Source organism: Sceloporus occidentalis, unplaced genomic scaffold (genome assembly GCF_023333645.1).
Source record: "Sceloporus occidentalis isolate IW3139 unplaced genomic scaffold, rSceOcc1.0.p SCAF_5, whole genome shotgun sequence".
In the NCBI taxonomy this organism is placed as follows: Eukaryota; Metazoa; Chordata; class Lepidosauria; order Squamata; family Phrynosomatidae; genus Sceloporus; species Sceloporus occidentalis.
In genome coordinates, this window is record NW_028316985.1 from 186,522,658 (window position 1) to 186,541,752 (window position 19,095).

Consider the following 19,095-nt stretch of genomic DNA (forward strand, 5'->3'; position numbering starts at 1 on the left):
ATGTTTATACAAATACTCCAAAATCTGAAAGAAATCTGAAATGCAACACGCTTATGATCCCCATGTATTTTGCATAAAGGAGACTCAACCTGTACTTGCAAATAATTTGGAAGTTCTAGAGGTCATGGAAGGAATTCCTTTGCCATGCTCTTTGCTTCCTTGTACCATTTAAGGCCCAGGAGACTTAGGAGAGTGCTTGGTTCACTGATAAGCAGGATAGAAATGTACTTGCTTTTGTTATTGCTATTGCTATTTTATGGAACAATTTTGTGTTGCTAAGAAAAGCCTCTCCCAGGTTTAAAGTGGCCCAGTGGGTCCCCAAAACATGACGGAAAAGGTCCCTTAGAGGGTCTTTTGGGAACAATTTTGCAGGATACCAAGTGGCATGTGCCACCTTATCTATTATTTCTGTTGGCCCCCATTTCTTTCCTATAAAATTCCCTTTGTTGTCAATGTTACGTAATGATGCAGCTCCGTTCCAAGAAGGATTCTTGGGTGATGATGGGACAGAATATTGACCTATGACCACTAGGACTGCATCCACACTGCAGAAACAATCTAGTTTGGCACTGCTGCCTTGGCTTTGTGCTATGGAATTCTGGGAATTGTAGATTGCTGTGGCACTAGAGCTTTGCTCCAAACCTTCCCAAATCTCATATTAGAGAAAGGCAGGGTATCAGATCCAGCATGGCGTAGGGATTTGAGTGTTTGACTACAGCTCTGGAGACCAGGGTTCAGTTCAATTCCCATGTAAAGCCACTGGGTGACTGTGAGCAGTCACACTCTCTCAGCCTCAGGGGAAGGCAATGGCAAACCCCATCTGGAGAAACTGCCAAGAAAACACCATGATAGGTTTGACTTAGGGTCACTGAAGTTGGAAACGACTTGAAAGCACAATACAACAACAACAAGGGTATAAATTGCATAAGAAATGAGTATCCCAAATGATTTGTTAGTTTCCCAGTTTCTGGGAGCGATGCCATGAGCAAAAACCTTTTTGTGCTGGAAGGCTACCTTTTTCCAAGACAAAAAATGGTGCCATTGGTGGAGGCATTGCATCAAGTCATGTCCCAAATATGCAAAAAGGATTTGAGCCTGCAACTTGCTGGCTGTTTGGAAGCAACGCCTGGAGACCATCCAGGACTTCTGAATATGTTTTTTATTTTTAGCATCTTGGGGTGATGAATGATACGGCTGCATGCAAGAAGATTACGGCGGCTGCGCCTGAATCTTGATTGCAGGAAATGTTGTGACATATTGAAATCGCCCAGCTGGGCCAAGTAAGGAAACACAAAACATCTTTGCGGTCTCAGTTTTGGCCCCCCGAGTGTCCTCTATAGGAGGATGAGGGGCATTTTTGCTACCCCACATTCATTTTTAAACCCAAGATAGACTTTTTTAAAAAGCAAGATGCATGAAAAAGGTCTATAGAGCCAGCGTGGTGTAGTGGTTTCATCACTGGACTATGACTCTGGATTCGAATCATAGCTCAGCCCTATAAACCCGCTGGGTGAGCTTGGGCAGGTCACACACTCTCAGCCTCAGAGGCCAACAATAGAATAATAGAATCGTAGAGTTGGAAGAGACCACATGGGCCATCCAGTCCAACCCCCTGCCATGCAGGAAATCCAAATCAAAGCATCCCTGACAGATGGCCATCCAGCCTCTGTTTAAAGACCCCTAAGGAAGGAGATTCCACTACACTCCAAGGAAGGAGTACGTTCAATTGTCGAACAGCCCTTACTGTCAGGAAGTTCCTCCTAATGTTTAAGTGGAATCTCTTTTTCGGAAGCTTGCATCCATTGCTCCATTGGGTCCTGTTCTCTGGAGCAGCAGAAAACAAGCTTGTTCCCTCCTCAATCAGACATCCCTTCATATATTTAAACAGAGCTATCATATCACTTCTTAGCCTTCTCTTCTCCAGGCTAAACATCCCTAGCTCCAGAGAACAGGACCCGGAACAATGGATGCAAGCTACAGGAAAAGAGATTCCACCTCTGATCACTTCTCTCCAGGATGAAGAAAAGGAGCCATGGCTGACCATCCTTTGGGTTCGGCTGGTCAACCAATTGCAGATCCATTTAACAGTTGTCTAGCCCACATTTTACAAGCTTGTTTGCAGGAATGTCATGGGAAACCTTGTCAAAGGCCTTACTGAAATCAAGATATACTATATCCACAGCATTCCCTTCATCTACCAAGATGGTCATTTTATCAAAGAAAGAGATAAGATTTGTCTGGCATGACTTGTTTCTCTGAAACCCGTGTTGACTTTTTGGGATTATGGCATTGCCTTCTAGATGTTCACAGACTCTCTGTTTAATGATCTGCTCTAGAATCTTTCCTGGCCACTTTGAGTCTCTATACTGGGAGGAAGGTGGAGTATAAATAAACATAATATTACTACTACTACTATTACTACTACTACTACTACTACTAATAATAATTTTCAGTGGGTGCAGTTTTGGGATATAGCCCTCCAAAGTCTTCTTGGGAGAGCAATGTGGCCCCCTGGCCCCCAAAAGTTGCTCATATCCCATGCCCATAATCTGTGAATGGCCCCCTTAGGATCTTATTATTTCTTATAGGATCTTATTATTTCTCATAGGTTAGAAATAACAGAATCATCTATCCATTTATCATCTATCTATCTAATGTATTTACTTTGTATCGGGGTTTCTGAACTAGGGTTCCTTGACATCTTTGGGTTCTGAGCGTGGCTGGTCAATTAGGAAAGTTACTTTTCCAGACTACAGTTCCTAAAAAACTGGGGGGCTCTGCAGCTTTGCTAGCTAGGGGATTCTGTGGGTTGCAATGCGCAAAGTTAACTTTTCCAAGCTCTGGTATTTGGGGACATCCTCTTGCTATTTGTCTAAATGCAATGGTCTTAAGGATTAGGGACCTGCATGAAGAAAGCTTGCTAGGCATCTTGCCCCAACATTTTTGTTTGTTTGTTAATTTTTATTAACTCATCTATGCTTGTCACGTACATATATTGTTTCCATAAATCATCTACAATCTGGCATTAAACAAGTCTAAGTACCTGCTACAAACAAACAATAAGCTTTCATTATCCAAATCCACATCAATACCAATATCAATTTGCTTACACTTATGTCCTTAATTATTTATGCTTCTACATTTATTAATAAGCCAGTTTGTTGTGTATTGTCTGTAGTGTTATCCTAAACTTCCTGTGGTTTTCTGTTCGGCGTGACTTATTTCTTTACAATCTTGTACTTGTCTTCCAAGATTTCAGATTAATAATTCAAATTATTGGGATTTCTTATATTCTCCTTGAGCAGCTAATTCTTGCAATGCTTGTTTTCTGTATTCTTATTATAATGGTTTTTTTTCTCAATAATGACCTTTAATTATTAGTTCTCCTATTATTGTTCAACTCCATATTGTTCAGCATCTTGCCCCAACACTTCCAGTGCAGAAGACTATTCCTGAACTGAGAAAAAAAATCCACTTAATTTGCTCCCGGCTTTTCATTCACTGTAGGATTTGGGCATCTGCTGGAGGCTCTCTCTACAAGAGGGAGCATGCACTTTTGTGGAAGCCCCTGTGTGCAGAGGAAGCTTTGCTTTGGCTAAAGAAAGGGCTGTCTCTATCAATGGCTATTGCAAAAGAGCTTCCCAAAAGGGATGCTGCAGAGGCAAATATTCCCATCACGTCTGGCACACTGCAGAGGATCAGCGTCTTCAGCTCAAATGCCAGATGAGCATGCCTCTGTGCCATTCTGATATCACCCAGCCAGGGTGGGCAGGGAGGAGGAAGATGGCACAGGTTTCCTTAGACAGTGTCACAGGTCCTTGAATTAGCAACATCGGCATTTTCCTCTATTGCAGGGCAAAGGGCAGGGAAAAAATGCAAAACAAGTGCAAAAGGGGAAGGAACGGCTTGTGGACTGTGCAGAAAACCAGCCGATGGCTTCCAGAACTGTCCAGGAAGGCAAACTCTTAAGGTTATACAAGTTGAGTCTTATCACAAATGCTTGGAACCCAAGTGTTGTGGATTTTGGATTTTTTCAGATTTTGGAATACCTGTTCAGTGGGCCCTTGGTATCAGCTGGAGTTTAGTTCCAGGATCCCTCATGGATACCAAAATCTGTGGATGCTCAAGTCCCACTCAGTACAATGGCACAGTAGAATGTTGTCCCTTATATAAAATGACAAAATCAAGGTTTGCTTTCTTTGGAATTTATATTTTTTCAAGCTGTGGATGGCTGAATCCTAATAGACCACAAATTGAACATGAGTAAACAGAATGATGCACCGGCTAAAAAAGTCAATGCGATTCTAGGCTGCATCAATGGAAGTATAGGGTCCAAATCAAGGGAAGTAATGGTGCCACTTTATTCTGCTTTGGTCAGATCTCACCTGGAATTCTGTGTACAGTTCTGGACAACACAATTCAAAAAGGATATTGAGAAACTGGAGCGTGTCCAAAGGAGGGAGGCCAAAATGGTGATGAATGGTCTGGAAACTAAGCCCTATGAGGAGCAGGTTAGGGAGCTGGGTTTGTTTCGTTTGGAGAAGAGAAGGTTAAGAGTTGATATGAGTTGTGTTTAAATTTTGGAAAGGATGTCATGCTGGAGGAAGCTTGTTTTCTGCTGCTCCAGAGATGAGGACATTGAAAATGGATGCAAGGTACAGGAAAAGAGATTCCATCTCAACCTTAGCAAGAACTTCCTGACAGTAAGAGCTGTTCAACAGTGGAATGCACTGTCTCAGAGGGTGGTGGAGTCTCCTTCTTTGGAGGTTTTTAAGCAAAGTCTGTATGGCCATCTATCCCAAGGAGGGCTTGGATTGTGTCTTCCTGCATGGCAGAATGGGGTTGGACTGCATGGCTCTTTAGGTCTCTGCCAGCTCTAGGATTCTATGATTCTTTCATTCTGTGAATCTGTGGATAAGGAGGGCCAATTGTATTATTATTATTATTATTATTATTATTATTATTATTATTATTATGCTTTATTTATATAGTGCTGTAGATGTATTTGCACAGACTAGATATTCCATATAACTTGGAGTAGGGACACAAATCTAAACACAAAATTCACTTACATTTCATATACGTGTGAAACACCTGGCCTCAAATTCCCCCTGAATTTGCCCCTAACCTGCTCTCTGTATGCTGTAGGATTTTGGCTCTTGCAGAGAACGGCAGGCATCTGCCTTCCCATGTGGCCCCCATTTGTCACCCAGCGCCACTGCTGAGATCAGAACACGGTGCCTGGCCAAGTTAGTGATTCTGGGCACCTCTTTCTGACTTTAGAGCAACTTGTGCCCACAGAGGCGATGCCGGGCAGCTTGCAGGGACCACAAGTGAAAATGTAGCCTCCGCCGTTGCTGCGGAGAAAGCCAAAAACTCACAGCAAAAGGTGAGTTATTAAAATGTGGGTTATGGGGAGGAAGCCCCAAATTGAGTGTGGGCATTGTGAAGACAGTTCAGACCCAATTTGGCATTTGGGCCCAGTGTCATGTCAACGGGACGCAACAAGCCCAGGGAGAATAGAAGATAAATTGCTCATATAGCAAGAAGCCAGTGGGATCATCCCCAAAAGCTGAGTACAGGGACTAGGTCCAGGAAGGGGGCAAAATGAGGCCCCTGCCCCTTAAATAAGAATTTGAGTGAATTTTTCCTAGGCATCGGAGCAGTCACCAAGAAGGCCTTTTCCTATGTCCTTATCCTACATGGCTTTTGAGGCTGGAGGGACTGAAAGAAAATCCTCCCCTGAGTCAGGCTCATATAGGGAGCTAATAAAGTCTTTTCAGATATTGTTGGTATTGTTATTCCAAGTCTGTTCTCATTATTTCCCAGCCACTCACAGCCTTGTGGGCTGGAGATATGGAACTGGAATAGCAATAATTTGAGATGTTTCACATAATGCCCCTGGCCCATTTATGGTTGCAGTCTTTTCTGAATTGTAAAGATGAGGCGTTCCCCAATTACTGAAAGCGCCTTCCTTCTGCATGTTGAATGAATGCCTTCCTGGGTTCTTTTTCTTCAATCGCTTTGAACCGAATGAAATGGCATGGGACAAAAATAAAAGAAAATGACATGGTTCAGTTCTGGACCTTTGTGGTTTTCCAGCCCACGGAGAAGCAGCAAAGTGGTTTTGTTTGGCGGCTGCGGAGGGTTGGATCCTATTTTCCCTCTGTGCATCTCTCTGCTCCTGCACAGAGCTGGAAATTGAATTGGCAAGTCCTGGGCTTGGTGCTTGGATGCAGCTTTGGAACAATTTTGAGGAAAGAGAGCTGGATCTTCAGCTCAGCGCTTTGCCTCTTGATCTGCATCCCATCCTGGCAGTTTTACATGTGCGCTTGGATCATTGCAGGCTGGAACAGGGGTAGCTGCTGGCTTCTACACATGGAATTTGGAGAATTGGTAGTGAAAATACTCTGGATTTTAGTACAAACTCCAAAGGAGGACAGATTTAGTACCTTGCATACTATCATAGACTCTTAGGACTTTATCAAACAGGGAAAATTGGAAGGTTAACCAAAGGTTACTCCAGGGTCATCCAAAGTATTTCATGTAATTTCGTAAAAGATTTTCAAATGACGTCACACGCAAACAGAACGCAATCCAAACGCAATCATGAGACATCCCAAGAATAGCTGAATTCGGAAAAATATTGAATTTATAAATCTCTTTCCGCTGCAAATTCGCAGCCAATTTGCATTTGCATTAGTATAAAACACATCTCTAGTTTGGCCATGGGATTATTATTGGCCATGGGATCCTGTCCTCCCTGCGCATGCGCAAACACGCTAATTTGAAGTCAAGAAGCCGATGGGTACGTTCTCATGTGATGATTTCTTTCGCATTCGCACTGCTTTCTCTTTTGGACGGATGCTGTGATAAGCTACTACATAATTTCTTCCATTTTCGGATTGCTCCCCTTCTTCTTTTGGGACGGTGATACATTCCTCTGTATGAAAAAGTCCTTAGAGTTGGAAGGGACCTCAAGGGCCATCCAGCCTCTCTGCCATGGAGGAATCACAACCAATGTTGCATTTGCACTGCAGAAATAATGCATTTTGACACTGCTTTAACTGCCAAGGCCCAGTGCCATGGAATCCTGGGGTCTTCAGTTTTGTGAGCTATATCAGGGACAAACCTCTGCCTTTTACTGATCCAGATCCTTGATCCATCTAGCCTAGTATGACCAACTCTGGCTCACAGCAGCAGGTTTTCAAACCATATTGATATGAGCTGGTTGGACAGGCATAGTTTTTCAGTGGAGGGGCTTGGTTTTAAAGGATGAAATGGCCAAGGGGTTGGGATGGCCATGTTGGCTGGGGGATGATGGGAATTTTAGTTCAAACCATTTGGAAGAGACCAGGTTGGGCAAGACTGTTTTACAGTTCTGTACCAGAAGCCATGGTGCAGTTTCTTGTAACTTGTCAACCTAGAAGGAGCAGCAACAGCCTGGAATCAGGAAATGCAGAAATTTTAAAGGATGTTTTATTTATCAGACAGAAACCAGAATTAGATGATATTTTATTTATATTGTACATTTCAGATTCGATATTTTATTTATCTGGAGGAAAACAGGATTAGACTCAGAGGAAGCAGGCATGAAAATGGGAGGAAGGAATTCATTATTTGGAGAAAATAGCAAAGACTTAGAACGACTGCCGATGAAAGTCAGAGAAGAAAGTGCAAAAGCAAAGTTACAGCTGAGCATGAAGAAGACAAAAATAATGACCACAAGTGATTTACATAACTTTAAATCAAACAATAAAGACACTGAGGTAGTCCAAGATTTCCTATACTTTGCAATACTTTGGGGACTGCAGCCAAGAAGTCAGAAGAAGACAAGGACTTGGAAAAGCAGCTTTGAAGGAACTAGACAAGATCTTGAAATGTAAAGGTATATTGTTGAATGCTAAAGTTAGGGTTGTCCATGCCATTTTATTTCCCATTTTAGTCGAGAAATCACAAGAAGACTTGGACTTGGAAGGACAGCTATATAGAAATGAAACAAGATCTTCAAGTGTCAAGATAATATTACTAAATACTCAGATCAGAGCCATGAAAGCCATAGTATTTCCCATTGCTGTGTATAGTTGTGAAAGCTGGACAGTGAAGGAAGTGGATAGGGAAAAAACCAACCCATTGGAAATGTGCTGGAGAAGCCAATGTGGTGTAATGGGTTGAGGATTGAACTACGACTCTGGAGATCAGGGTTCAAATCCTCACTCAGCCATGGAACCCACTGGGTGACTTTGGGAAAGTCACACTCTCTCAGCCTTAGAGGGTGGTCCTGGCACTCTCCCCCAGAAGAAACTTGCCAAGAAAACCATTTCAGAAATGACTTGAAGGCACTCAACAACATCAGAAGAGTTCTGCAGACACTGTGGACTGCTGAAAAGAACAAATAAATAGGTCTGAGAGCAAATCAAGCTTGAACTCTCCCTAGAAGCCAAGATGGCTAGCTTGGGACTGTCGTACTTTGGACATATCATGAAAAGAAAGACCTCCCTAGGAAAACAACATTGATATTTGGTAAGATAGAAAGCAGCAGGTAAAGAGGAAGACTTCATAGAATCATAGAGTTGGAAGAGACCACAAGGGCCATCCAGTCCAACCCCATTCTGCCATGCAGGAAATCCAGTCAAAGCATCCCCAATAGATGGCCATCTAGCCTCTGCTTAAAGACCTCCAAGGAAGGAGACTCCACTACACTCCGAGGAAGGAGTTTGTTCCACTGTCGAACAGCCCTTGCTCTCAGGAAGTTCCTCCTAATGTTGAGGTGGAATCTCTTTTCCTGCAGCTTGCATCCATTGCTCTGGGTCCTAGTCTCTGGAGCAGCAGAAAACAAGCTTGCTCCCTCCTCAATATGACAATCATTGCAGAAGGGTGGACTCCATCAAGGAAGCCACAGAGTTTGCAAGACCTGAGCGAGGCAGTTGGAGGCCTCTCATTCATAGGGTTACCATACATCGAAGTCTATTTGGTGGCAAATAATAACTATTTATTTATTTATTTATTTATTTATTGAATTGCTGAATTGGGGGGGCACCCCTGTGCACCCTATAGGCTGCGGAAGGGGTGATTTTGTTTTCCCCAAAATGTACCCCGGGGTGTCCTTTGCTTCCAAGAGGTTCCACTTGGCTAATGGTTCTCATTTTGGAGGCCAAACTTACAGACCTGTCCTTTTTAAAAATTATTTATTTAAATGTATGGCTATGTTAGAACTAGGCAAACTCAGCTACTTGGTTAACAACAGATCTTTAAAGGCGGTGGAAGAAGATTGGTCTCCTGTAATAAAATATCGGAGAGAAAAATTGCCAAACCTTATAGCGTAGTGTGAAGTCGAAGGCTTTCTTGGCCAGCATCCATAGATCTTTGTGGTTTTTTGGGGGCTATGTGGCTGTGTTCTAGAAGAGTTTATTCCTGATGTTTCTCCAGCATCTGTGGCTGCCATCTTCAGAGAAATCTACTTATACTGTAGATTCATTATAGAACTATGGGATCCCTCAATACACAAAGTGATATGTACAAAAATGTTCAGATAATTGATGGATAGGTCTGCATTTATGTTTGTTGTGGTTATAGTTATTAGTATAAGCATGTTAATGAGAGGTGGAACGTACAATGTGAAATGACTGAAAAATATAAGAAAGTAATGGAGTGACAAGAATAAAAGAAAAAAACAAAGGGAAGACGTTTAGACAAACAAGAAGGGAGTTAAACTACTGCTATATTTCTGATTGTTTTGTATGATTGACATTTTCCAGTTGCAGTTGTTACTGAATTATAAGAATTATGATCATAGAACCATAGAGTTGGAAGAAATCCCAAGGGCCATTCAGTCCAACTCCATTCTGCCATGCAGGAACTCAAAATCAGAGCATCCCCATTGACAGATGGCCATCCAGCCTCTGCTTAAAGACTTCCAAAGATGGAGACTCCACCACAGTCTCAGAAGAAGGAGTTTGTTCCACTGTCGAACAGCCCTTACTCTCAGGAAGTTCCTCCTAATGTTGAGCTGGAATCTCTTTCCCTGGAGCTTGCATCCATTGTTCCAGGTCCTGTTCTCTGGAGCTGCAGAAAACAAGCTTGCTCCCTCCTCAGTATGACATCCCTTCTAAACAGGGCTCTCTTGTCCAGGCTGACCATCTCCAGCTCTCTAAGTCTTTCCTTGTTTTATGGTTAAGAGGAAATACATACTGCATGTAAATCATGGTCAAAGAATGGCTGATTGAATGGATGAAAAAGATGCCCTTCCAGCTAGACAGAGGATGAGAAGGGAAAGCAAAGGAAGGATCTGGGGGTGTTTAAAAAAAGACGTTGTCAAAGGGAGCTTTGTGGTCAGAGGCTTTGTTGATTTAGTTAAATAAGTAAATAGGTTTCTCCCTCTTGTCTCTCTCTTGCTTCCAGGTTACAGCATCAAGTGCGAATACACGGCCCACAAAGAAGGGGTGGTTCGAGAAGAGATCGTGCTCCGGAGCGAAGCCAACGATGGGGCCTCGATCAAGGTGGTGGTGCAAGCCAGGGTGATGGGTGAGTGAGTGCCTGGCATCTCACGTCCCAGGGCAGGGGATGATGGGAGGTTTTTTTGAACTGTGACTCCCAGAACCCTCCAGCCTGCAGAGGATGCTGAGAGGTGCAGAGCAGAGCGTGGGAATGGTCCTTTTTGGGGGGAGATTACAGCTCCCAGAATCCCCCTGTCTGCAGAGGTTGATAAGGAGTACATGAAGCAGAGCTTGGGGATGGTTATGTTTGAGAGAGGGGACTACACTTCCCAGAATCCCCCAGCTGACTGGACATACTTGAGGCCAAAGTTTGGGAAAGGACATTTTAAAGACTTTCCATTATCCCCTGGTTAGCAAGATGTATTGAGAGTAACTTGAGGCCAGAGCTTACCAAAGGTAATTCAGTAACAACAACTGCAGCTCCCAGAATCCCCAGCAAGGGATGCTGATGAGGCCCTTGCAATCACAGCCTAGCAAAGGCCAAGATTTTGATCTTTGTTTATTTAGAGTATTTATACCCTGCTCTTCGGCCACAGAGTCTCTCGGGGCGGATTTTTGCACAAGATGTTTGGTACGGCAGCTCCCAGAATCGCCTCAGCCAGCAAAAGGTGCTGGGAAGGACTTGAATACAGATCTTATGAAAGATCAGTTAAAGATCCATAAATGAACTGGTGTTCCCATAATCTGGGATGCTGGAAGTCTTTGAATCCACCAACCAGCAGAGGATGCTTGCCACACTTTGGGAAAAGCCCTTTTTGGGCTGCATTTACCAAAGCTGGCTGGGGGATTCTGGGAGCTGCAGTCCAAAAAGAAAAGAAAGAGAATGTTTTCTTTGGTTTTCTTGTTGTTGGTCCAAAAAGACCACTAAGAAGCTGAAGCCCCTTTATGGAAAGCTGCATTGCCCTCAATCCCATCCTGCTACCAAGCCTTTTTGTGCATTGCTGTGCATCCTGGAGATGCCCATCTTATCTCGGCATCAGGTATCTCTCTGTGTCCCCAAATTAATATCCTGCTTCTCCGGTGCCCAGGAAATTAAAACTCGCTCCAGGCGTGGAATTGAGCGGCGTCTGAGAAAGGTTAATGAGTTGCGGGGCCAGCAAAAGTCAGCAGCAATAATAAGCCCCTGCGGCACGCAGCCCATCTTCCTCCAAACACTAGGAGATTAAAGCAAAGGCAGAAAAGAGCCAAACTGTTGAGATAGTATTTTGTTTTTGTTTTTTATTACTCCAGGGGAATAAAAGAATAAAGGATGTGCTCCTAGGATATCACTCTGGGCCATGAATTGCACTCTTCCCTGGGCTGTACCCACCAACCAAGTGATGGCTGGCTGTGTCAGATAGCGTTATCATAGAATTCAAGAGTTGGAAGGGACTCCAAGGGCAAACAGTAGAATCCTAGAGTTGGAAGAAACCCCAAAGGCCATCCAGTCCAACCCCATTCTGCCATGCAGGAAATCTCAATCAAAGCATCCCCGACAGATGGCCATCCAGCCTCTGCTTAAAGACCTCCAAGGAAGGAGACTCCACTACACTCCAAGGCAGCAGCATCTTCTACTGTCAAACAGCTCTTACTGTCAGGATGTTCCTCCTAATGTTGAGGTGGAATCTCTTTTCCTGGAGCTTGCATCCATTGTTCTATTCTCTGGAACAATAGAAAACAAGCTTGCTCCCTCCTCAATATGACATCCCTTAAAATACTTAAACAGGGCTATCATATCACCTCTTAACCGTCTTGTCTCTTCTCCAGCTCCCCAAGTCTTTTCTCATAGGGCTTCATGGTTTCCAGACCCTTCACCATTTTAGTCGCCCTCCTTTGGACATGCTCCAGTTTCTCAATATCCTTTTTGAATTGTGGTGTCCAGAATTGGACATAGGATTATTCCATGTGAAGCCTGACCAAAGCAGAATAGAGTGGCACTATTATTTCCCTTGATCGAGACACTATACTCCTATTAATGCAGCCCAGGATCGCATTGGCCTTGTTAGCTGCCGCATCACACTGTTGACTCACGTTCAACTTGTGATTTACTTGGACTCCTAGATCCTTTTTACATGTATAAATCTACTTAAGTCAGGTGTCCCCCATCCTATATCTGTGCATTTCATTTTTCCGCCCTAAATGCAGTACCTTACATTTTTCCCTGTTGAAGTTCATTTTGTTAGCTTTGGCCCAGCTTTCTAGTCTATTTAGGTCATTCTGAATTTTGATACTGTCCTCTGGGATGTTAGCTACTCTTTCTAATTTGTTGTCATCTGCAAATTTGATGAGTATGCCCTCAATTCTGTCATCCAAGTCATTGATAAAGATGTTGAATAGCACTGGGCCCAGGACAGAGCCCTGTGGGACCCCACTGGTCACTTCTCTCCAGGATTACGAAGAGGAGCCATTGCTGGGCACCCTTTGGGTTGGGCTGGGCAACCAGTTGTCTCATGTTCAGCCTGTGGTCCATGAAGATTCCTAGATGCCTTTGACATGCACTGCTGTCAACCCCAGTGTCCCCCATCCTTTATCTGTGCATTTCATTTTTACTTCCCAGGTATAGTATCCTACATTTCTCCCTGTTACAATTCATTTTGTTAGTTTTGACCCAGATTTCTTATCTCTTAAGCCTGCAGTGTTTCCCAAACTCACGTCTTCTAGGTGTTTTGGACTTCAGCACCCAGACACCTCAGCCATCTTGGCCATTGATTGGTCTGAGTTTTAAGGAGGTGAAGTCCAAAATACCTGGAAGGCCAGAATTTGGGAATCCCTGTGTTCAGGTCATTTTTACTTTTGATCCTGTCCATTGGGATATTAGGTACCTCTCCTAATTTATAATAATCTGTAGATTTTATGTCTTCTATCCCATCAGTCCCAGCTAGCCTTCACAATATTGCAAAGACTAGAATTGTCTGGCTCTCACCAATCACAGCTCCCCATTTCCTTTTCACTGCAGGACTCATGAGTGCATGCTCAATTTCTACTGTGCATGCCATGCAGATCCTCCCCTGATTTTGGGGTCTCTAAACCAGATGCTTTTCCTTCTTTTGTCTTGCAGACCGCCACCATGGCACCCCAATGCTGCTGGAAGGGGTGAAATGCATCGGTGCAGAGCTGGAGTACGACTCAGAGCAAAGTGAGTGGCACGGTTTCGACTAGGCAAGAAGACCTCCACCAACCTCTCCTCCAAAACCCCAGGCCTCTTTCTAGGGTTTTATATGCCTATATAAAAAATAAAATATCTATATTTTCCGGTCGAGCTTGAAATAACAGGAGGAAGCAAGCTCCCCATCTCAACTGTCCGCCGGCTGTCCGACGCAGAGCGTGCTTGTCATGTGCTGAACCAGTGCTGCGCTTGTCTTGTGGGACTTGGGTGATGCGCTTTAACCCCACTTCCCCCCCCCCCAACCCATGACATCCAGAACCACAGACTGTAGAATGCTGGTATTGATAGTCGAGAGAGCAGAGCAAGCCAAGATCCCCCCTCCTCGTCCCCATTTCCAAAATCATCTTTCCAGCCAGGGAAACCGCATCAGTGGCCGTGCAGCCTCTTCTTTGAGTGAAATCCCATGCACGCCACAAGCATGACGTTACGGGGCAGCGCTGTTCCTCGTTGCATTGAGTTCTGCGTTTTCTTGCCATTTTTTCTGCTGTTTTCATCGTCTGCCGTTGCAGTTTGTAAAGAAAATATGTTTAAGAGGGGGGTAACCCACGCTGGGCACCTCTGCCTTTTTGTTGCACCCTTTACAATAGTTTGGAGCACGAACCAGTGCGCGAGAGACGCTTTGGCATAAAATGGTGCAGCTCTTCTTTTTTGCCCATTGGCAGATTGGATTTGCAGGGACGTGCCGAACCTGGTTGCTTCATTTGACTCGGGAGAAAGACGATGCTGGGTGTTTGGAACAGCTCTTTTGTGCCGAAAGGCTGATTGAATGTAAAGGGCTGATCAGAGGTTGTCAAATCTGTATTGATCTGTATTGATCCAGATGTTTCTGAGAGCAGGGTAACTTGGAGGTTTTTGCTGTGTTCTTGTTAAAATCTGCCTCCTTCCATCTAGCAGCCTCTCAGTGTGTTGAGACTACAGTGCCCATGACCCCAGCCAGGATTGATGTGTATTGTAGTCCCAGTTCACTGAGAAGTTGCTGTGGATGATTAGCTGCCTCTTTTTCTTCGGGGACCAGTGTACACAACCGTTCTTTCTCTCTGGTTGGGTGCTTTTTCTGCTTTTCTGTCTCCCCCACCATCCCCAACTTTCCCATCTGAATTGGACCCTTGCTTATGATTATAAGACTTTTGAGACTCCCATTCTCTGCAGAAGATCAATCGTAACCCTGTCATTCTCCAGTTCGATTCGAGGTGGGTTTTTTTAATGAAAAAACATCCCTCCCCTCCCCAGCTCCAAAAGCCAGACCTTCCCAAACGCATCCCTTCCCTCCATGCTCCGTTTGCCTGGGAAGGGCTTTCTTTCAAAACCTTTGCTGCCTTTCTAGAGATAGCCTGGGCTATCTCTCTTCGTTGCAAGCCATACCGTGTCTTGAAACCTCTTGCGTTTGGGTACCCTTTTGATGTCGCTCCCTTTTGTTTTTGCTGCTGCAGTTTTAATTTAGGTTTAAACAAACAAACCCTAATGTCCCAAATACCAAGGCTTGGAGCCTTTTATTTTTAAGAACGGGCCATGAATCTCAGCAGAATTTCTGCAAATTGAGTTGCTTCATGGGTTTACTAGAAGATTACACCTTGGTGTACATGCTGGGCAGAATGTGGCGGGGGGATAGATGGTACCCCAGGCTTTTGAAATGTGTTTAAAAGATTGCTGCTTGGAATCTAGCAGAGGGAATGAACTAGCCAGGATTCTCTCTCCCTGTTGCATAAAATGGATTTATTCAATGTAGTGGGTGGGAGCATATTTAAAAATAATGTCTTTTTTAGATTGCACATTACAATCCATGGATTGCACAGTCTTTGGGTGCAATCTAGGCCACCTACTTAACTTGCAGGCTAGCCAAGCTCTATATTAGCACCATGATTCCACTTTAATTGCTATGGCCTCCATACTGTGGAATCTTGGGATTTGTCATTTGGCGAGGTCCTTGGACGTCTCTTATGCTAGATCCCCCCAGCGGAGGATAATACTTCAGAAAATTATTAACTCCATAGCATGGAGCCATGGCATTTAAAATGGAACCATAGCGCTATAATTGCCTAGTGTGGATTCACTCCTTTGTTGATTCAGTGGATCTGCTCTTGTTCAGGCTAACCGATAGGCTATAGGTCTTTTTGGACCTCCTTGAGCAGTGGTTCCCAAACTTTGGTCTTCCAGGTATTTTGGACTTCAGCTCCCATATGCCTCTGTCAGTTTGGCCAACAGTCAGGAATTCTGGGAGATGGCGTCCACAATATCTGGAGGACCAAAGATTGGAAATTACTGTTCTTGAGGATGAAAGACTCTTTGACATCCAAAGTGGAGTGGCAGGATGTCGGACTTTGTGCCACAGCGGAGAGTCCCTGTGCCGATCCCTTTGAAATCCAATCCCGGGGTAATTTGGCAGGTTTGCTCTTTCCTTGTAACACAGGAAAGGAAATCCTATGGTCTTGCAGATGTTGCTGGATTGCAACTCCTAGCATTCTTCAACCCTTGGCTACCAATAGGATACGTAGTCTTGGTCTTTCTGGACCTTCTTGAGCTGTGGTTCCCAAACTTTGGTCCTCCGGGTGTTTTGGACTTGAGCTCCCAGAATTCCTGACCATTGACCAAGCTGACTGGGGCTTCTGGGACTTGATGTCCAAAACACACGGAAGACCAAAGTTTGGGAATCGCTATTCTTGAGGATGAAAGACTCTTTTAAGCAGCTGTCAGGGGCTTCTGGGAGTTGCAGTCCGACTACATTGGGAGGGCTACGCACCTGCTGTATAGACAAAAGGGATTTTCGGCACACCAGTTTTATTCAAAAGATGACATTTCTCCCCAACGCCATCCGGATTTCGTAAATGTTGCCTCTTTTTCTCTTCCTCTGCTCCAGTCTTTTTCTTCAAAAAATGGAAAAGCTCATGGTACACAGACAGGAATGTGGTTATTTGTTATGAAAGATAAAAAAGACTGTTTTTATGTGCCTATATACACAAACACAAACATGCAAACATATACTGATAATCTGAAAAGTGATGTTAATTGTTTTTTTTTTTTTTTAAAGCAAAAAAATTCTCAAGGGAAAGAATAAACTTCAGTTGGAGAAAAAGAAAAGTATGTCTGGTGTAATTTTTTTTGGTACTATCATCACTCCATCCTGCAGAATGCTGGGATTTGTAGTTTGGGGAGGTAACACAGACTTTTCTGCTGAAGAGTTTGAATGGGTGCAGTTTTTAAAATCTCCCCTTGGATGTGAGACTGTTAATGGGAAGGGTCCAATTCCAATTGAGCCGAATGGAAAACGTTAGTACAAAATTGGGCCTTGCTGGCATTGACTCACAACCTCAAATCTTGGGAAACCAGCCTCACATTAAAGGGGAGTCCAATAACATCCAGATACCTTTATGGGGCCAATCAGAATGCACAATTACATGTTGCAAGCTTTTGTAGTCACACTGGTGTCTTCATCAGGCAAACAGAAGAAAGACATTGTAGATGCTACTTGTAGGCCTGCATTTTCCTGTTTCTGGTGTTAGTTCAGATGGTAGGGAGGGCAATCTGCTGGCTGGCATCTCCTCTTTTTTTGGCCATGTGGTCACTGGTAGGTTTTCAAAATCAAGGAAATTTAATGTCCATTTGCAATTCAAAGAAGATGCTTCCTTGGAATCCAGCATGTCTCCATCCTCTGTGAAGCCATAGGCTCCTATGTAGGCAGAGAACACTATTCTCAAGACGTCTTCATGTTTTGCATCAGGAAAACTTTAGGTGATGTAGAAGCAAAGCATGCCATTCAGTCCCAGTATTAGAGAAAATGGCTTTACCTTTCTTGAAGGCAGAAACCTCAAATGGCAAGATCCCAGTGCACTGGCTCTGTCCATAAGGTTCCCCTGTGACGGCTAAAATGCGGTATCTTGAAATCCAAAAAACGTCTAGGGGAGAGAAGAGTGACTCTTGGCAGCCGGTTTGGTGCATTGGTTTGAGTGTTGGACTACAACGCCAGAGGCCAGGGCTGACTTCCCTGCTCAGCCTTGGAAACCTTTAGATGACTTTGAGCAAGTCACATACTCTAAGCCCTGTGATAGGGTCACCTAGGGTCCCCATAAGTTGTAAAGCATTTTACCTCTAGAGGGGATCCTAAAGGGAGCTGATGGACTGGAGCCAATATTTGTAGTTGCTACCTCCCAACAAAGGTAAAACATTTTTTAAAAAATTGGGACTATATTTGGCATGCTTTACCAATAATAATTATTTCTATGCCACTTTCCTCCCAAGACTGGGACCCAAAGCGGCTTCCAGTCTAAAAAACACAGAATAATTAAAAACCTACAAGACTGACAATTGAAACGACACCAAACATTTTCCTGATGCAAAAGCATGGAGGCTTCTCTTGAAGGATTCAGTGTTCTCTGCCTAAACACACGAAGGATGCAGATATCTGGCATCTTTTTGCACTGCTAAGGGAAGTCAGATTTTATTTCCTAGACTTTGGAAGGCTTGGTTGCCAGCGGAGGGGGAACAGAGATATCCCTCCAAAGAACAACACCCGGCAACGCCTTGAGAAAATGCAAGCCTCTAACTAACATATATATACATATATTCTCCTGTATTATTATACTTTATTTATATAGCACTGTATGATTCTTAACACCTTTGCCTGATGAAGAAGAAGCCAGTGGAGCTTTGGAAGCTTGCACCATGTATTTTGTTCATTTTGGTTGGCCGATTTTTGTGGTTTTGGGATGATGTTGTACTTTGCTATATGGCTAACACAGCTACACCTGAATACAAAACAGTTACTCTGCTTCCACCTACAGGCAGGAACCTGCTCCTGTTTCTCTTGGAGAAACCATGAAGCCCTATGAGGAGAGACGTAGGGAGCTGGGGATGTTTAGCCTGGAGAAGGGAAGGTTAAGAGGTGATAGGAGAGTCCTGTTTAAATATTTGAAGGGGTGTCAGATTGAGGAGGGAGCAAGCTTGTTTTCTGATCCTCCGGAGGATAGCACCTGGAGCAATGGATGCAAGCTCCAGGAAAAGAGATTCCAGCTCAACATTAGGAGGAACGTCCTGACAGTGAGGGCTGTTCGACAGTGGAACACACTCCTTCCTCAGAGATTTTGGTGGGGTCTCCTTCCTTGGAGGTTTTTAAACAGAGGCTGGATGGTCATCTGTCACAGGGAGTGCTTTGATGGAGAGTTCCTGCATGGCAGAAGAGGGTTGGACTGGATTGCTCTTGAGATTTCTTCCAACTCTATGATTCTCGGTTGAGCCATCTCAGCTGGCCAGCAAGCCCAGGAGTGTGGCTACAGGGTTGAGGAATGAGACTGGGTTCACAGAATCATAGAATCACAGAGTTGGAAGAGACCACAAGGGCCATCCAGTCCAACCCTATTCTACCATGCAGGAAATCTCAAAGCATCCCCATTGACAGATGGCCATCCAGCCTCTGCTTAAAGACCTCCAAAGAAGGCGACCCCACCACACTCGGAGGCAGCA

General features: G+C 44.1%; 1 protein-coding gene across 1 annotated transcript in view; it reads left to right on the forward strand.

Annotated features, from left to right (window-relative positions):
- LOC149313310 (adipose-secreted signaling protein-like) overlaps window positions 1–16,698 on the forward strand; it is an 84,149-nt gene extending 67,451 nt beyond the window's left edge. The window contains exons 5-6 of the mRNA XM_089526433.1: window positions 10,402–10,524; window positions 13,534–16,698. Coding sequence (XP_089382559.1) covers window positions 10,402–10,524; window positions 13,534–13,634 — 224 coding nt within the window. The 3' untranslated portion in view covers window positions 13,635–16,698. The remainder of the gene's footprint in view (window positions 1–10,401; window positions 10,525–13,533) is intronic.
- The last annotated feature ends 2,397 nt before the right edge of the window (window positions 16,699–19,095 follow it).